Genomic DNA, 20,765 nt, shown 5'->3' on the forward strand with positions numbered 1-20,765 from the left:
TCCCATAAAACATGAAAACAACGTGTAAGTGTGTGTGTGTGTGTGTGTGTGTGTGTGTGTGTGTGTGTGTGTGTGTGTGTGTGTGTGTGTGTGTGTGTGTGTGTGTGTGTGTGTTCTGTTACTGCAAATGAATGTAAATATTTTTTGTGTAAAATTAAATAATTCAAATATTCTTCCCTTTCATGTAGCCTACTGGTGATGAGGTTAAAACTCTTATTTGTTGATTGGGATATTTATAAAATTAGTGGATGTTCTTAAATATTGTATTTGTATGTATTATTTGCACGATGTCCAAACGCACGTTCACTAAGTCAATCCTGCTTGTGATTCTTGATCTGGCCTGCAGAGGACAGCACGCAGTTGAGGAATCCAGCAGTACAAACGCAGGTTTGTTGTTTCCATATTCGTCGTCTTTTGTTATTAATGACATTTCAATTTTCTTAGAGTAGTTTGACGCACAAATGTGCGCGAGAATAGAGCGGTTGGGCCATTGAGGGGAATCTCTCTTCATCAGCTCTATTTGATGTAGCCTAGATGAAAAGATGCATGCTGTTTAAACTGCTCTTCATAAGAAACCAGAAAAATGCTCTTCCCCACCCCACCAGACTCCACCCCTTTCTGTCCAGGAGTTGTTCGTCAAAGTGAAAGTAAAATCCTGTGCTGGCATTTAATGAAGACGGAAGCATCTCGACACTAAGTGTTGAGTTTCCTCATTTAGATTTTCTTGATGGAACATCAGTATGATCAGCATGACCTGTCCACAGATACATTTCCACACAGGTGAGTGTTATGCAACAGTATCGCTTATTTTCTACGTGACGCAGTCCCACTCCACGGTCATTTTGTTTTGCTAATTACATTATTTTAATATAATGCTATTACATGTTTACGGTTTAAAGTAGACTGATTAATTTGCATTCAGAAGACCAATCTGTGACAATCATCCTTGTAAAACAATAGTTACATTTTTGTATTCGAATATTTAGCTCCTGACATCATACAGGAGTTTCAAAGAGTTTGTTTTCTCTCATAGATTTATCAGCACAATATAAACCTGTCTTTTGATAGTGTTGACATAGAAACGCATAAATCGGAGTCTGAGGACATGAACAGCTCCGGGAATTACGTCACGGGTCACATAATCTCAAAATTATAGTTATGACGTGAACGCAGCATAAGCTTGTTTTTTGGTTCAGGAGGAACCGTGAAAGGTGGCTGTATGGAGGTTATGACAAAACTATTTGCATTGTGTAAAATAAATGAATTGAAGTGTTATGTAACACAATTGAATATTATGTGGCATTTTACATAGTTCTAAATTAGATATTTTTTTAAACTTGAATATTGAACATTTGAAATTTAACACAACACGACATGGTTTCATGGCAGAATTTTAGGTCAGAAGTCATCCACCAGGAATTAGTAGAGGGTCCCAGAAAAGTCGAACGGAGCATTTTGGCCAATTACAGCTGCTGTTTGTTTGTGGTGCTCAGTGACTGTCTGTCCACAACTCTGCATAGCCTGAAGTTTGGTCTATCCTCGCCGATTCCGCACAAGCGCGAAGGTGTGCTGCAAAAAATGACGTTGTAGGCCCGCACTCGATCGGCCTAAAGGTCTCTACGTGTTACTCGTGGCAAAGTATTTTTGATTAAATGAAATACATTTTCTCATATGTATTCTCTCGTTATTTCATCTGACTCCATAAATGAAAAGGTTTTAATGATATCTGTGGATCATTAATTATGAGCGAATGTTTGACTATTCCTTTTAACTCTTTAATGAAAATAATGTCAAAGTCAGTTAGAATAATCAAATGTAACAATGTATTATGTCAGATAAATGTATCATGCCAATTTCATAATCAATTCAGGGATAATCAATACAATAACATCGAATGCTCTAGAATAAAGAGAAAAGATGTGAACCTAATATTAAAATATATGATGCTAAAAGATTTTTGGTCACTCTTAGCATCATGGGCTATCTTGAGTTACAAAAAGGCCAAGAGCCCTTTGCTGCATTTCATTATATAGACAGAACCTCTTTCACATGGAAACATGTGCTAACAATGGGAATTTACATTCAGAGGTTACACCTTTTGAGAGCAGGAGACCACATTGTCACTTCACGTGTGCACCTTACTACTTCTCACCGCTGATTCCTGATGGTTTAGAGGACAATTACTCTGAGTCACCCTGGTCCTGAGACTTCCACAGACGATATGTGTACATTTTTAATATTAAGACCACTTCTATTATTGATTGCTATCAGGATGTGAAGAGAGTTTCAACCAGAATAACAAAAAGTGTTTATGAAATAAATTGCCTACCTTACCTTAAAGAATTAAAAGTTGGTAAAACTTGATTTTCATGCTAAATGGCTACATTTCGTGATTTCCTGAGAGTTATTAGTGGTAATTAATTTAGCATAAATATTCTAAGTTCATGTTCTGTTTCAGTTCAGTCCAGATAAAAAAATTAAAGTTATCTGAACCCAGCTGTGTGTCCATGAAGAGTGACGCGTCAATGGATCCTCCACTTAAGTTTAGTGGACACACTGATCCTGGGTTTAGGTAAGTGCTGTACTAAACCATTTATCTTACTAAGAACATTGTTCATTATTAATGCTGTAAAGGGACTAAAGTGCCTGTATGTAATGTGTTTCAGACGTTATTAATTAAAAGATCTTAACAGCTCACATATGTAGATGTGCACTTGCTGTAAATCTCCAACAGCATAATAAATATTAATGGAATAATTCAGTCGCCCGAATCAGTTTATTACAAAAGTGATTAATTTAAGAGTGTGATTTACATTCACTTGTGTTCTTCTCAATGCACAGACCAGATCCTCCAGACCCCAGCTGTGTGTCCATGAAGAGTAACCAGTCAATCGATCCTCCACGTAACTTTAGTGGACACACTGATCCTGGGTTTAGGTGAGTGCTATTCTAAACCATTTATCTTGTTACATCTGTCAACAGTAAAATCCCTGGTGTTAAATTAACACCGCTCTGTGTTTATATGGGAATCACCAGCAGCGGTGGCGTAACTTTGTTTGCAAAAGTGGGTGGGACAGGAGTGTTCGTGTGTGTGTGTGTGTGTGTGTGTGTGTGTGTGTGTGTGTGTGTGTGTGTGTGTGTGTGTGGTGGTGGGGGGGGGTTATTATTAGGGGGTTGCTAATACAATGCTACATAAGATATGTATTGCAAAAAAATACAAGAACATGATGATGTCCAGAAATCAGTTTCAATAGTACATTTAGTTTAATGTATCAACATAGAACTCATGTTTAATGTGATCGTTTCATTCTTATTTCTACTATAATACAATATATTGTTAGTCTCGAGATTCTTCACATCAGTGAATAAATACATAGATCTGCTATCAACATTCGTATTCACTCTTGGCCTAGTGTTAGAATTTTGGTTAAGCGTGACAAAGTTTCCGGGTTCTAATTCAGTGATTGTGTATCAAGAGCGGGGCACGTTTGTGTGCATTTAGTTTTGTGATTTCACCAGAATGAATAGAGAGTCTCTGCTACAGCGTTAAGCAATAGATTAAAGCACTCATCTCTGTGTGAAGTGCCAAACGAGAATAACAGCAGCAATGAACACTCAGCATGATTTCAGAAACAACACAATCCAGCGCTAGATTGCCTCTTATTTAACACAAACGAAAATCAACTGGATATTTTTTTTATTATGTACAATATTTGCATTGGGTACATCCGTGCAGCGAGATGTTGTGACAAACAAAAAAAGTGACTGGGACATATCAACCGGTGTTAGAGTTAATTAGATAGTTGAGTGATGATTAGGCATTATAGAAGACACCTGATGATAACAAGCAGAATCACTGAAGAAAAGAAATCAACTGAAGATAAAAGAAGATATTTTTCACAGAGGCTACGTTTACACGTGGCCGGCTATTTTCATTAATGGCAGTTTTCAGAAAAGTGTTTGTTTACACAAACCCGTGTATATATGCCGTCAAGAACATGCCAAACCTGTAGGTGGCAGTGTAACGAGAAGCTCAAGCTCACGTTAGCCAATCAGAATCCCGAAAATAGCATCAACAGCAACGAATCACTTCCTCTTTCTCTTTTGAACGAAGACGCAGGTGCAAGTTCTGTCACATATTGTGACGTCGCCTGCCTAAAACTCAGTTGACATGCAAACATTCTCTGTTTGCGTGTAAACGAAGGGCACAAACAAAGTGAAATATCTCCGTTGTTCAAAATAACCATGTATGTGTAAACGGGGCCAGAGTCAACGGAACCAGCGATCCAGCCATCAAATCACTGCACTCCGCCCACTCGATCACTATCACCTGAATTTTGAGTTCTCCTCAGTGTCTGGTCTCGTCTATGACTAACGCCACAGACTACTCACCTGAGATTCCTTCATTCTGAACTACTTACCTGAAGTCCCGTTCTTCCCATCATCGCCGATCTTCATTACCCTGGTTCTTCCCATCTTCATGTGCCTGCAAAGATATACATCATTACTGTCAGCTTCTCCAGTTCAACGATCATTATTCATCGCATCTGCATTTTATCCCTGCATTGCTCTTCCCTCTGCACTACTATATAAACTTGTTATACTCACTAAACCTTGTCGGTCCTCTTCTGATTGTGACAATATTAAGGGCATTTTCACACTGGCAGTTTAGTCGGTTGCACTCGAACTGTGACACGATTTATGTGAATGTGAAAGCAACACGGACTGTGGCGTGCACTTGTTCAGGAAGAAAGATAACCTGCGCATGCGCTTTAGAAGATGACAATGTATTTAGTTCAACACATGTAAGGGATGATAGTGTTGATGATTTGCCTCGGATACGAGCGAGAGTGAGTCTGCAGTGTGTTCGCTGATAGAGAGGGCTTTAAAATTGTCATGCAGTGTCTTTGTCCGAGTTACCATGTGTCTCTTGCATTGCATTGTCTATGCATACATTGACGGATCTCAAAAAACATGTCTGCCATCGGCCAATGAATTTCTGTAAACTTAAAAAAATTTAAATCCATATTTCCTATGGTAAATTTCCTGTATTGACCGTAAATGGTAATTTCCATCTATGATTGAGATGATAACATGCTTGCTAAATAAAACACATCTTTTTACGCATGTGTTTAAAGGCCTTAACCCTCTGGGGTCTGAGCTGTTTTCTGGGCCCTGGAGGTGTTCTGACATGCTCTGACATTTGTGGTTATTTCTGTTACTTGTGACATTTTCATGGCTAAAGTCTAATTACACTGTATTCAGCACAAACTCTGCTACAATAATATATCAGCAGCATGTGTGTAAAAGTTTGTAGTTTTGAGATAATGACATTTATGTGTGGTTTGTGAAAATACAAAAAAAAATTCTCACTGAAATAAAGTCATGAAACCCATACTAATTATTTATTCACAAGACTTTTGAAAATTGTATGACGTAGCCTAGAATATTTGCTCCAAAACTATGTGAAAATCGCCCTGACTGCTCATTCAGAGAAGACAATATATTGATTTAAAAATTTTATGACGTGTTTTGTGTGATAAAGCTTTATGCGGGAGGGGCGGATCACCTCATTAATATGTAAGGCTTTTCACACCTGAGAAAGACAAAGACACTCCCTAACGGCCCTATTAGGAGCTTATCAGGGCCCATCATTCTGAGCAACCTTGCACAAAGAATGAGGAGATTTAAAAAAGAATGGCTTTTAGATTGTTTGGATTTATTTACAACACAACATAATCCAAAGATACACAACAAATGACAAAAAAGCACTCATTCAAAACAATGATCCAAAGAAAGAGACCTTTGTGCCATTCCTAAAAACATTGTACATACCTTTCATTTCCAAGGTGTTTGATTTTCACTTTACCATGTTCATGTACAGAGACATGTACTGTGAATGTTTAAGTCAGCAGGACTCAGTGGCATCTGGGCCCTGAAAAAAAAAAAAAAGTGAACATACTGATATCAAGAGAAAGGCCTGCACGATTTTGGGAATACATTTTCGATTTTTCTGGTTAAAATTGCTTTTTAAAATTCACAGAATACACACACACACACAAATGTTTCCAACAATATATTAAATGAACACCAGGTTTGTTGTGCCTTGTAGGTATAGGCTATGCGCAGTGCTGCATAAAATAATAACAATATCGCAGCCTATATAAATCTTCCAAAAGATTTCAGTAACAACTAAGCTAGAGAAAAATATATTGATTATCATGTTACTTCAAATGTTTCCATTCATTATGATGATATGAAATGAGATAATAGTAAAAACATGAAGCCGTTTGGAGCGTTTTGCTTTTCCAAAATATGATACATTCAAACGCGATCGCGATCCAAAATATGATACATTCAAACGCGATCGCGATCCAAAATATGATGCATTCAAACGCGATCCAAAATATGATACATTCAAACGCGATCGCGCTCAAATATGAAACATTATGGTTACCATATACATATCTATGCTTGAGCAGATATCCACAAACACAGTAACAGTAAACACGGGTCTAAATATTATAATATTCACCATATATCTAGCAACAGTTCAACTGCAATGTGAAATTTATGCAACAATAACAAACTAATATGTAAGAATTTCTTACCTTATCTTTCTTGTCTTCAAATCGCATTCTTCTTCTGAGGTAAATCCAATGTAAGCTCACGACGCGTCTTTCAATCTCCACGAAAAGCAGAGACTGATGAAGTGTTTTGGTGTTTTGTTTTTGAGGTAATGAGCGCGTTCACGTTCCATGTGGAGATTTGCATGTGAATATCTTTTGCGCGAGTAGGCGTGGTCAAATTAAAACTAATTAGGAAGCGTTTGAGAAGCTGGACATCTTGTTGGTTTTATACAAATTACTTAAACAGAGAATATTTGTTTTCAGTTTGAATCCGATCATTTAAAAGTACACACTTAAATGTTTATAAAGGTATATGGCTCATAAATGTGTGACAAGTATTCGCTGAGTTTTGTTTCAGTTTATAGACGTGCTCAAGAAAAAAAAGTTCACCGCGACGGAGAGGCAGAACGCACACCCTGTTTATTTTCTTTATTTTTCAAAAGCACTATGTTTTGATTTGATTGTAAGTGGACACATACAAAAGTAGAAATATCACAGATTCTTTTTTTATATTTCTTTTTTCTGTATGACCATAAATGATGGAGTAATTTAAGTTTATAGTGCTACAATGTGAAGAAAATCCAGCAAAACGCGCCCGCGCGTTTGCTGACCTCAGAGGGTTAAATCGCTTGAACCCCGATAATTGCTGCTTGCAGCTATATTTCTAAAATAGTCTTACTGCGCCCTCCCTTTTATTACTCTGGACGCCCCCCAGTTTGGAAACCGCTGCTGTATTCAATGCATTTCAGAATGAAAAGCTTAAGTCTGATAGGCTATGTGAATATAACCAGTATAACAGTTGCACTTGCTGTTATGTCTCCAACAGCATAATGTGTTTTAATTAAATTATTCAGTCACCTAGAACAATCAACCCTTACAAAAGTGATTAATATAAGAGTGTGTGAATTATATTCATTTGTGTTTCTTCACTGCTCAGACCAGACCCTTCTGTAGCCAGCTGTGTGTCCATGAAGAGTGACCAGTCAATGGATCCTACACTGAAGTTTAGTGGAGTCACTGATCCTGGTTTTAGGTAAGTGCTGTAATAAACATTTACATTTATTCAAAGAGACTTACATAGTGTCAAGGACCCTGACACAATAAAATATCTTGGTACAATGTGTGTATATTATTTCTTTATCTTACAGTAGTTGCCCTCAACATGCCGAAGCCCTCAATACATTCAGATCGAATATGAGGAAGAAGTTTCAGTGTCTTTGTGAGGGAACAGCAAAGCAGGGAAACCCAACACTGCTGCATGAGATCTACACTGATCTCTACATCACAGAGAGTGATTGTGGAGAGATCAATAATGAGCATGAGGTGAGACAGATTGAGACTCAATCCAGGAGAGCAGCAACAGAGGACACACCGATCAAATGCACTGACATCTTTAGACCTTTTCCTGGACAAGACAAACCCATCAGAACTGTGCTGACAAAGGGAGTCGCTGGCATTGGAAAAACAGTCTCTGTGCAGAAGTTCATCCTGGACTGGGCTGAAGGGACAGAGAATCAGGAGATCCAGCTCATGTTTCCACTTGCTTTCAGAGAGCTCAACCTAATGAAGGACAAAACACTCAGTCTTTCAGAGCTTCTGCATGTCTTTTTCCCTGAGACAAAAGAAATCAAACCATTCAGTGATGAATATAAAGTTGTCTTTGTTTTTGATGGTCTGGACGAGTGTCGTCTGTCTCTGAACTTTAATGTGAAACTGTGTAATATATCTGAATCAGCCTCAGTGGACGTGCTGCTGACGAACCTCATTGTGGGGAATCTGCTTCCCTCTGCTCTCATCTGGATCACCTCCAGACCAGCAGCAGCCGATCTCGTTCCCTCTGAGTGTGTCCATCGAGTGACTGAGGTACGAGGATTCAATGAGACACAGAAGGAGGAATACTTCAGGAAGAGAATCAGTGATCAGAGTCTGGCTGATACAATCATCACACACCTGAAGTCATCAAGGAGCCTCTACATCATGTGCCACATCCCAGTGTTTTGCTGGATCTCAGCCACTGTTTTAGAGAAGATGTTGAGGAAATCATGGAAAGGAAAAATACCCAAGACTCTCACTCAAATGTACACACACTTCCTGATCATTCAGACCAATATCAAACATGAGAAGGACTATGAGAAGAAAGTGAAGGATGAAGACATGATCCTCAAACTGGGGAAACTGGCCTTCCAGCAGCTTGTGAAAGGCAACCTGATCTTCTATGAGGAAGACCTGAGAGAGTGTGGCATTGATGAGACAGAGGCATCAGTTTACTCAGGATTGTGCACTCAGATCTTCAGAGAGGAGTTGGGCTTGTATCAGGGGAAAGTCTTCTGCTTTGTTCATCTTAGCATTCAGGAGCATCTAGCAGCTCTTTATGTGCTGCTTTCATTCCTGCTGTACAAGAGGGATGTGCTCAATGAAACCCTCAGCTCAAAACATGCACACGAGTTCACGTGTCACACGATATCTGACCTGCACCAGAGAGCCGTGGACAAGGCTCTGCAGAGTAGAAATGGACATCTGGATCTTTTCCTGCGGTTTCTTCTGGGTCTCTCGCTGGAGTCCAATCAGACGCTCCTGAAAGGCCTTCTGACGCATGTTAGAAACATCTCGTTCAGCAAAAAGAAAACGGTTGAACACATTAAGACAAGAATAAGATTGAATCCCTCACCAGAGAAATCCATCAATCTGTTCCACTCTTTAAATGAACTGGGTGATCATTCTCTCGTAAATGAAATCCAGAAGTGTCTTGGATCTGGAGGTCTTTCAAGCACCAGATTGTCCTCGTCACAGTGGTCAGCTGTTGTCTTTGCTCTATTAACCTCCAAGTGTTTAGATGAGTTTGAGTTAAAGAAATACATAAGCATCAGTCAAGGCCAAAACCTCACGTCACCGGATGAAGTTCTTCAGAGGCTCTTGCCTGTAGTTGAAGCCTCCAGATCAGCTCAGTAAGTCTGAGGACAATCATCAGGTGTGTGTGTGTGTGTGTGTGTGTGTGTGTTAGACTTGTAGTGAAGACAGACTAAACCAAGACCAAGACACTACCAAGACCAGAGGGTATCGAGACCAAGACCAAGACCGAGACAGATCAAGCCAAGATCGAGACCAAGACCGAGACCAAGTCGAGACCGGAGGGAAAAAAAAACAGACTAGTGTTGAAGCTACGCAATAACTTGTATGAATTCAAGAACAGCAGCATACTAGGGTTCAGCCGCAGTTTACATTCAATACATATTAGATGGTATTACTTATTACTAACAATACAGACAGACCATGTAATGTGTGTGACTGTGAGCTCACTATACAGTGAGGAAAATAAGTATTTGAACACCCTGCTATTTTGCAAGTTCTCCCACTTAGAAATCATGGAGGGGTCTGAAATTGTCATCGTAGGTGCATGTCCACTGTTAGAGACATAATCTAAAAAAAAAATCCAGAAATCACAATGTATGATTTTTTAACTGTTTATTTGTGTGATACAGCTGCAAATAAGTATTTGAACACCTGAGAAAATCAATGTTAATATTTGGTACAGTAGCCTTTGTTTGCAATTACAGAGGTCAAACGTTTCCTGTAGTTTTTCACCAGGTTTGCACACACTGCAGGAGGGATTTTGGCCCACTCCTCCACACAGATCTTCTCTAGATCAGTCAGGTTTCTGGGCTGTCTCTGAGAAACAGAGTTTGAGCTCCCTCCAAAGATTCTCTATTGGGTTTAGGTCTGGAGACTGGCTAGGCCACGCCAGAACCTTGATATGCTTCTTACAGAGCCACTCCTTGGTTATCCTGGCTGTGTGCTTCGGGTCATTAAGACCCAGCCTCGACCCATCTTCAATGCTCTAACTGAGGGAAGGAGGTTGTTCCCCAAAATCTCGCAATACATGGCCCCGGTCATCCTCTCCTTAATACAGTGCAGTCGCCCTGTCCCATGTGCAGAAAAACACCCCCAAAGCATGATGCTACCACCCCCATGCTTCACAGTAGGGATGGTGTTCTTGGGATGGTACTCATCATTCTTCTTCCTCCAAACACGTTTAGTGGAATTATGACCAAAAAGTTCTATTTTGGTCTCATCTGACCACATGACTTTCTCCCATGATCATCCAAATGGTCATTGGCAAACTTAAGACGGGCCTTGACATGTGCTGGTTTAAGCAGGGGAACCTTCCGTGCCATGCATGATTTCAAACCATGACGTCTTAGTGTATTACCAACAGTAACCTTGGAAACGGTGGTCCCAGCTCTTTTCATGTCATTGACCAGCTCCTCCCGTGTAGTTCTGGGCTGATTTCTCACCTTTCTTAGGATCATTGAGACCCCACGAGGTGAGATTTTGCATGGAGCCCCAGTCCGAGGGAGACTGACAGTCATGTTTAGCTTCTTCCATTTTCTAATGATTGCTCCAACAGTGGACCTTTTTTCACCAAGCTGCTTGGCAGTTTCCCTGTAGCCCTTTCCAGCCTTGTGGAGGTGTACAATTTTGTCTGTAGTGTCTTTGGACAGCTCTTTGGTCTTGGCCATGTTAGTAGTTGGATCCTTACTGATTGTATGGGGTGGACAGGTGTCTTTATGCAGCTAACGACCTCAAACAGGTGCATCTAATTTAGGATAATAAATGGAGTGGAGGTGGACATTTTAAAGGCAGACTAACAGGTCTTTGAGGGTCAGAATTCTAGCTGATAGACAGGTGTTCAAATACTTATTTGCAGCTGTATCATACAAATAAATAGTTAAACAATCATATATTGTGATTTTTGGATTTTTTTTTTTTAGATTATGTCTCTCACAGTGGACATGCACCTACAATGACAATTTCAGACCCCTCCATGATTTCCAAGTGGGAGAACTTGCAAAATAGCAGGGTGTTCAAATACTTATTTTCCTCACTGTAAATGTTTTTGCAGACTGGGTGATATGTGTAGCAATTGCATGACAGCTGTTCATGCACTATTAGAGGATTGAGACTCCCTTAACTTTTGTGCACTGTTGAGGACTGACATGACTGGTTCATCTGACAAAACATCAACACCTCCAACATCATCTTGCTCCTCCAACTGTCTAAAGAATGAGAAATATGTAACCAATTGAAATTATACTTAATGTGTAGATGAAATCGTAACATCAAATTAAAGATACACAATTATAAACTTGGATTAGGCCTAATGTTTAGTCAACACAACGGAGATATGCAGATGATATTTTAAAGACCATTTATTTAGTCAAACACCATCTTAAAAATCATACTGTAATCAAACAACACACACACACACAGATCAAAGATACAAATTTAAAGGCCGGTACATGAAGTACATGGGTAACGTTACCACAAAACTGAGTAGCCTTAACATTTTACCAATCGAACAGATGCGGCTACAACACTAGCCTATATGCCACACAATTTCATCTAGCCTACATCTGACAATTTTGGGTTCAAACACGCCCTGCACACCACACATACTTAACAGTGTTAAATTTGAAAAATACTGTTCGATAGAACTGCTTTGTTACCACAGTTATCTGCGTGCTTCCTCAGCGATGAAGTTCCACATTTGCGGCTATCCAACACGAAAATGCATGCAAGCCTTTCACAATATTTTCTTCAGATCACTCCAAATTTCTCCCACAGACAGGACTTGATTTTTCTGAAAGTAGCCTAGGTAACGTTATAGATCCTGGGAGGGTGTGGCGCGTGGGCACAAATGAACAGATGTGGATATTTAATTATTTTTCAACTTGAAATACAGGCATATTTTTGTAGATGTGTTCCTAAAAATATGCATATATTTTTACGTTTGCATGTGACTGTTTTAAACCCGTGTTTAGACCCGTGTTTCTCCCGTGTCCGACCCGACTCGCACCCGTATCCGACATAGTTGGATATTTTTCACCCGTTTGAGCAAAATTTGCGGGTCACCCTTCGGGTACCTGAACCCGTGCAGGACTCTACCTGTACTTAACATGTAGTTACAGTCTTCACCGGATTAGTTACGTTCGCAGAGAGGCTTGCAAAAAATGTCCCTAAACAAACATAATAATGATGTTGCATTATGGAACGTTGTGTGTCGTCGTGGATATTGTAGGCTAAATCCCCCTGACTGAGACAGCGAGACCTAGACAAGACCAAGAGATCCGAGACCAAGACAAGACCAAGACCAAAGACCGACGAGGCCGTGACAAGACGAGACCACGTAAAAGTGGTCTCGAGACGTACTACACTACTGTGTGTGTGTGTGTGTGTGTGTGTGTGTGTGTGTGTGTGTGTGTGTGTGTGTGTGTGTGTTTGTGTTGTGTTTCTTTGTTCTTTGTTGTCAATGGTAGTATTAATTTGGCCTGATTTTTTTTAAACAAGTCACACTTGGATAACTATACATAAAAATCTACAAAAGGGATTATTCTCCTTATATTTTTTCAGGTCGTAATTTACACATAATACAGCAAAAGTCAACAAAAAGTAATAAAAACATTACACAGATTTAGTATTTAATATTTCAGTCTCTCTGTGGTTGTGTAGTTGCTGCTGAACTGAGAGATTAAAGTGTGTTTCGTTGTTCTACAGGTTGAGTCAGTGTAAGATCACAGATGAAGGTTGTGCTGCTCTGACTTCAGCTTTGAGATCAAACTCACACCTCAGAGAACTGGATCTGACTGGGAATATAATAGGAGATAAAGGTCTGACGCTGCTCTCCGATGGACTGAAGGATCCTCACTGTAAACTTGAGAAACTGAAGTAAGATCATACATTAATCTTAACTGAGACAAGAATAATGTTATTTTAACCCTTTAATTCCTACTGTATCATATTTGATCTAAATTATCAACATGATCAAAAACCAGTTGCACATAATCTACTACTTGCCTTCTGTTGTCTGGTTGATGGTTTATAGTTTTTTTAGCAAGTAAAAGGCAAGTATAATTTTAAAATGTGTCGCTTTAGCTCGTGGGTCATGTGACTTTCTGCTGTGAAATCTTTACAGATTTTTAAGTAAACATAAGAATAAACTTTATAATGTTAGTAATATTTGAAGATGATCATTTTCTGGACTGAAGCAGCTTAGGTTTACTTGATTATACATACATCTTTTTTGAAAAATCATGTTCAAATGTATCAAATATGATCATCAGGCTTTTGAGGAAGGTTTATTAGTTTATCTCTCAAGTCTCAATCATCATTGTATTGCATTACATTATATGTTTTAAAATTACAGAGCTTTGATCATAAAACAAAGCATTTAAACATCATCTTTCTAAGACGTGTAATTGGCAGATATAGGGTGATGACTGATTTTTATATGCATTTTATGTCAGTGGTCCTCAACTCTGGTCCTGGGGATTATATATATATTTTGCAGCGTAAATAATTGTCTGACTCAGTGTCACTGACAAAACTTTTTAAATGTAAAACGTGCATATCTTACTGTTTCCTTCCAATTCTCCGCTTCGTCAGTCGATCAAACTCAGAACTTTCCACTCCCATCGGCGCTTTTATGGGATTGCACTCTCACGATAATTTGCCCTGTTTAGTAAATCTGACCCTTAGTATTTAAAGGAGGGGTGAAACACTCAGTTTCAGTCAATCTCATGTTAATCTTGAGTACCTATAGAGTAGTACTGCATCCTTCATATCTCCAAAAATACTTTAGTTTTATTATATTTATAAAAGAAAGATTGGCAGTTCCGAGTATTTCCGAAAAAACCCGAGCGGCTGGAGGCGTGCCGTGTGGGCTGTGCTTACGCGCCGATAGCTAACAACACACAGACATTTGAAGCAGTTTTACTCACGGTTCCAACGCACGACCGTGAACCTTTATCGTTGGGACTGCTCCATCCTTAAGCATTAGAAGATCTGCAAATCCGGCGTCGAACTGGACCTTGTTTATAAAACAATCATCGTCGAAATGCAGGGAACAGGGAACTCTGTTGATGCTCTGGAAAAACAAACTCCATCCACTGGTCCCTTAACGCTGGGTTCTTCGGGAATCTGTGCAAGATTGTCTTGCCCTGGCAACCAAAAACAAACTTCTTTCTTTGACATCGCGAGCACAGCGCTTTGATGGGCGTACTGCTTTGCTTTCGCTCTCTCTGCTCGTCGCTCTGGTCTTCGGGTACGCGTGCGCCCTCCCGAGAGAAGTGCCCTTAGGACCCGTATAAGGAAATTCCGTCCCATCTGAGGTCACGAAGCCCCATACTTGAAAAAAACTTTCCGAAACTTGTGACAAACTGGAAGGAGTATTTTTCGCACAGAAATACTCCTTCAAACGTACAACTTAATTTTTGAAACTTTGTCCATGTTTAGCATGGGAATCCAACTCTTTAACAGTGTAAAAAACTCAAGATGCATGAAATAGCATTTCACCCCCCCTTTAATATCTCAGTCTCTCTGTGGTTGTGTAGTTCCTGCTGAACTGAGAGATTAAAGTGTGTGTCGTTGTTCTACAGGTTGTATGATTGTAAGATCACAGATGAAGGGTGTGCTGCTCTGACTTCAGCTCTGAGATCAAACTCACACCTCAGAGAACTGGATCTGACTGAGAATATAATAGGAGATAAAGGTCTGACGCTGCTCTCTGATGGACTGAAGGATCCCCACTGTAAACTGGAGAAACTGGGGTAAGATCATACATTAATCTTAACTGATACATTAATCTTATATGAGACTAGAATAATGTTATTTTAACCCAATTAAAACATTACATTATGTTTTAAAATTACAGAGCTTTGATCATAAAACTAAGCATTTAAATATCATCTTACTAAGACATGTTATTGGCAGATATAGAGTGACGATTGATATTTATATGCATTTTATGTCAGTGGTTCTCAACTCTGGTCCTGGAGATTTTTTTTCTTCTTTTTTTGCAGTGTAAACACCCTTACAGAACAAAAATAAATGGGAAAATACTGCAAAATATAATGCGATATATTACATAATACATTTCCATATATGGGGAACTAGTGCTTATATTTTTAATATACTGCAATATATGCATTGACCATGTATGGCTATATATTAATACATATTAATACAAATATTTATAAATGAAAACAAAAATAGCATTACATGTAATATTTACAAAGTTTTATCCACCCAAAAACAGCAGGTCTGAAACCAGACGCTAACTGGTAGATTGTGTTGGTCTTTATGGAAATGATCTGGCTGAGCCTCTGTTCTTTAACTTCCGCTTCGTCAGTCGATCAAACTCAGAACTTTCCACTCCCATCTGCGCTTTTATGAAATTGCGCTCTCACAATAATTTGCCGTTTAGTAGCCTAGGGCTGGGCTTTTTTTCTCTTTACGATTTTAAAATCGTTTTTAATTTTTTATTACAGAATTGATATTAATTCAGATGAAATTGCTTTATTTTTGCCCGTGCTTATAGATGAGGTTGACAGAAGTTAGCCACTTTCGTTTCAACAAAGGATGAAATGTGTCGTTATCTTTGAGTGTTGAGTGACGTAATATAAGTGGACGCGTGAAAGCGTCGTGAGACTGAATGCATTGAAAAGCCCTCACAGCGCGCAGCGCTACTCGTATGCTGAGAGAGAGAGAAGACAGTAGAGCTGCACGATTCATCTTTAAAACAGTGTGATCTCGATTCAAACACCCACGCGATCTTCTTCCATTTTGTCTGTCTATTAAACCTTTGACAAAATCATATTGCAACATTAAAATCTGTGTTGGCTCTGCCGCCGACCCGGAGAGAGTAGTCATGAAACAGTAGTCTTTTCCTCATAGAATCATTATTTCTGTGATACAATAGTTCAAATTATCATAGAAGTACTGGGGCCGGTTTCACAAAGATAGACTTTGACTATGGCTTAGATATAGTAGATAGTCAGACTTTAGATAGACATCTAAATCAGACCATTGCACAAAGCACTTAAGATTCTGACTATCTTAAGTAGGACTACACTGCAATGCATTCTGGGTAAAATAAGACACTTTTCAAAACAAAAAAAAAACATGGCGGATCGAGTAAGCACATTCAACTGCTCAGTGCAGTTTACCCCAGCGGAAAATATATGTTTGTTGGAGGAGTATAACAGTTACAAGGACATTTTACTTGGGACATTTAGCGGAGAATGTAGTAACAAGAAGAAATGTTTAATTTGGAAAAAGATTGCTATGACAGTTGACAGCGTTAATCCGATCGTTGGTGGAGCATTAAAGACGTACAGAAAAGATACCCTGTATACCCCCGTGACACAGAAGCTTTGCTGAGACCCACTGTGTCACCAACAGCATTCAGAAAAGTTCCTGTTGCATAAAATCTCAACGCAGTGCAAACCAAATGTAATGCAATGCATATGTAAGCATTTACATTTTTGTCTCATATTTGTCTCAAATCGTCGTTAATGTATATACTGACTTCACCCTGTCCTGCAATATACATTTAGTTTTACATTAATTTACAGAAATCAGCTGCGTGGATGAAAACTGCTGATGTTATCGGATTTTCAGGTGATATTCTCACTTCATTCAGTGAAAGGACACTCTGAGATAAAGGGTTCAGACTGCAGACTTTAGTTTGCAACGATTGTATTTAATTGTACAGTACAATCATAACATAGTACAGACATTGTCTTAATTCCATAATGTCTTTAAACATAACAATATTGTTGGCCATAAACTGAGAAAATGCGCGTCCGGTGTGTGTGCGATACTTTGAGTTGTCCTAGACGCGGCCCTGGCTGCGCTTCTCGTCCGGTGTGCGAACCTCTTTAGACCCAAGTTAGCCTGGGGGTAAGGTGTCTAATTCTAAAAGTCTAAAAGTCAGTTTTTTTTTTTTTTTTTGTGAAACAGTCTAACTTGCATTAGACTAGTCTATGAGCAAATTTTAGACTTGTCTAACACTATAGACCGGTCTAAAATAGCTTTGTGAAACTGGCCCCTGGGATAAAAGTTTAAAGTTCAAATATAAACACTGAAGTTCAAATATAAACACTGATGTCTACGATAGCGATAGAGTAAATCAGCTTTTGATAAAAACGTATGTAAAATAATGCATTTATCGATTACACTGTTTCAGACAAGTGACTGTTAAAAAATTTATTTGTTATTGAATCATTTATTAAAGAGAATGTAGTATGTATGATGCTTCTAAAATAAGTCAGAAAATGTGATGAATTGTTTTTGTAAATTTGAATATATATATCAGGGGTCACCAAACTAAGGCCCGCGGGCCGACTCAGGCCCGCCACCCCCCTTTGACTGGCCCCCCAGCCCCTCTGCCCCCCACTACTTGAATCGGCCCTATGAGGCAATCCCCAAAAGTCGTCATGGACGGTACGTCATGGTACGGGTGTCACAGTTTGGTGCATACATTTACACGGAGAATACACGGTATAAAAATAAATAAAAGTTGCGTGCAATTTAATTAATGTAATGCGGAACTACTGTTAGATACGCGGATTCTTAGGGACACCTAATCTGTAGCTCCGCCGCAGGCTGCGGTGTAAAGATTGCTATGCTGGAATATGTCGAGAGAGAGGTGTGGGCGCGATCGAAAAGTCGTAAAGTGTTTACTTATATATGTGTGTGTGTGTGTGTGTGTGTGTGGCGCAGCCGCGATCGAACAGTGGAAACATAAAAACATACTCCGTCATTTCGTTTATGCAGGACATCATTCAAACTGCAAAGTGTTTAAGTTACTGTGAATTACATTTTTAAGGAAAACAAATATATTAATCTGAAATGTAGCAGATTCATTTTCAATTAATTCAGATACAATTAACGTTACCAAACATATCAAGGTATTTTTATTAATTGAATTAATGAACTAATTATATAAAACTATTGCCAGTGCACTACAAATAAACTGGTTCTATGCCTTTACTTTATTAATAAAACTTATTTAAAAAAAATACAAGGCTTAAGACATTTATTTTTCTTTTGGTGGTCCAGCCTGAGACATGCACAAGCCTTCTGCATTTTTGTTTTGCTTTTCCCTTCATTGTACCCAACCGTGATGTCTGATCCGAGGTATGAACCGAACCGTGACTTCTGTGTACCGTTCCACCCCTAAAAGAGAGTGCAGAGTTTTCAAAGAACAGTGGACCAACGATTATTTGTGAAGAATAACTTTAAATAAAACAAAGTGTGAAGACTCGATGACAACTTTTGCAAACCACTAGTATTGATATAGTAGTGTGGATATAGTAGTGGGGATGGCTGTGCCAGGCTAGTAATCTCTACTACACAATAAGGCCCGCTGGTGGTCATTTTGGTCTGGGTCACAATTCTATGTTATATAGCTGACCCGGCCCCGGCCCCCCATCACAGTCAGGAACGATAATGTGGCCCCCAGAGAAAAAAGTTTGGTGACCCCTGATATATATGAATATATATCATCATGTACGCTCTGTATAAGTGTATGATTTAACTTTTTCCCATGGTCTAGTGTTAAAAAAAAAGAAAAAAATCGCAATATTGAATCGCAATACTTGTAGAATCGCAATTCTTAAAAAAATCACAATACATATCGTGTTGGCACCCAAGTATCGTGATAATATCGAATCAGGAGATAGGTGTATCATCCCAGCCCTTCTGTTTAGTAAATCTGGCCCTTAGCATTTAATATCTCAGTCTCTCTGTGGTTGTGTAGTTCCTGCTGAACTGAGAGATTAAAGTGTGTGTCGTTGTTCTACAGGTTGTATGATTGTAAGATCACAGATGAAGGGTGTGCTGCTCTGGCTTCAGCTCTGAGATCAAACTCACACCTCAGAGAACTGGATCTGGCATGGAATAAAATAGGAGATAAAGGTCTGACGCTGCTCTCTGATGGACTGAAGGATCCTCACTGTAAACTGGAGAAACTGACGTAAGATCATACATTAATATTAACTGAGACTAGAATAATGTTATTTTAACCCAATTAAAACATTACATTATATGTTTTAAAATTACAGTGCTTTGATTATAAAACTAAGCATTTAAATATCATCTTACTAAGACATGTTATTGGCAGATATAGAGTGATGACTGATATTTATATGCATTTTATGTCAGTGGTTCAACTCTGGTCCTGGGTTACAGAACAAAAATAAATGGGAAAATACTGCTAAATATAATGTGATATATTACATTTCCATATATGGGAAGTGCTTATATTTTCAATATACTGCAATATATGCATTGACCATGTATGGCTATATATTCATACATATAAAATATTTATAAATGAAGACAAAAATAGCATTACATGTAATATTCACAAAGTTTTATCCACCCAAAAAAAGCAGGTCTGAAACAAGACGCTAACTGGTAGATTGTGTTGGTCTTTATGGAAATGATCCGGCTGAGTCTCTGTTCTTTAACTTCCGCTTCGTCAGTCGATCAAACTCAGAACTTTCCAATCCCATCTGCGCTTTTATGGGATTGCGCTCTCACGATAATTTGCCCTGTTTAGTAAATCTGGCCCTTAGTATTTAATATCTCAGTCTCTGTGGCTGTGTAGTTCCTGCTGAACTGAGAGATTAAAGTGTGTGTCGTTGTTCTACAGGTTGAGATGGTGTAATATCACAGATGAAGGTTGTGCTGCTCTGGCTTCAGCTCTGAGATCAAACTCACACCTCAGAGAACTGGATCTGACTGTGAATAATCTACGAGATGCAAGTGTGAAGAGTCTCTCCGCTCTAAAAGATAATCCACATTATAAACTGGAGACACTGAAGTAAGTATTGATTCATATCATATAATATAATAATGTCACTTGAACTAGTCAATCCTCTGATCAGATGTGTCAGTAATGCATGTGTTTCTGTCTGTGTTTTATTTACTGACAGATATGACTAATTGTGAATATGGAGCCACTATAGAGACATCATCATCAACACTAAAGTCATGTGACCTTTACTGGATTTACTGTGTATAAATGTACATTCATTTTTTGTATAATATCTAATAAAGTCTTCCTCTCATTTATGTATTGGAGAATTGGTGTTTTTTATCATCATCTCCGTGAAGTGAGCAGCTCAACACAATCACAGTAACAGTAATGAACTTCAGAGCTGAGTTTTATCTGTTTCGGGGAACTGGATTATTTACAAGGTGCAAATTTGTGTCATATCTCACTATATCATGTGTCACTATATCTCTTCAGAAATGAGTGAATCAGTCATTACTTTCAGACACCATTTTTAT

General features: G+C 38.8%; 1 protein-coding gene across 2 annotated transcripts; it reads left to right on the top strand.

Annotated features, from left to right (window-relative positions):
• Positions 1 to 332: 332 nt before the first annotated feature.
• LOC308688472 (NACHT, LRR and PYD domains-containing protein 3-like) lies at positions 333 to 20,549 on the top strand. Of its 2 annotated transcripts, XM_081361525.1 has the most exons (11): positions 352 to 387; positions 606 to 780; positions 2,459 to 2,572; positions 2,842 to 2,937; positions 7,567 to 7,662; positions 7,778 to 9,574; positions 13,182 to 13,352; positions 15,062 to 15,232; positions 19,273 to 19,443; positions 20,125 to 20,295; positions 20,408 to 20,549. In XM_081361525.1, the coding sequence occupies exons 2-11, from the start codon at positions 728 to 730 to the stop codon at positions 20,415 to 20,417; spliced, it is 2,850 nt and encodes a 949-aa protein (XP_081217651.1). In that variant the 5' UTR covers positions 352 to 387; positions 606 to 727; the 3' UTR covers positions 20,418 to 20,549. The 2 variants fall into 2 exon arrangements, with proteins under 2 accessions (XP_081217652.1, XP_081217651.1); XM_081361526.1 differs by lacking the exon at positions 2,459 to 2,572 and having other exon boundaries at positions 333 to 387.
• Positions 20,550 to 20,765: the final 216 nt, after the last annotated feature.

The sequence above is a fragment of the Scardinius erythrophthalmus genome (assembly GCF_964197995.2).
Source record: "Scardinius erythrophthalmus genome assembly, chromosome: 3".
NCBI classification, from domain to species: domain Eukaryota; kingdom Metazoa; phylum Chordata; class Actinopteri; order Cypriniformes; family Leuciscidae; genus Scardinius; species Scardinius erythrophthalmus.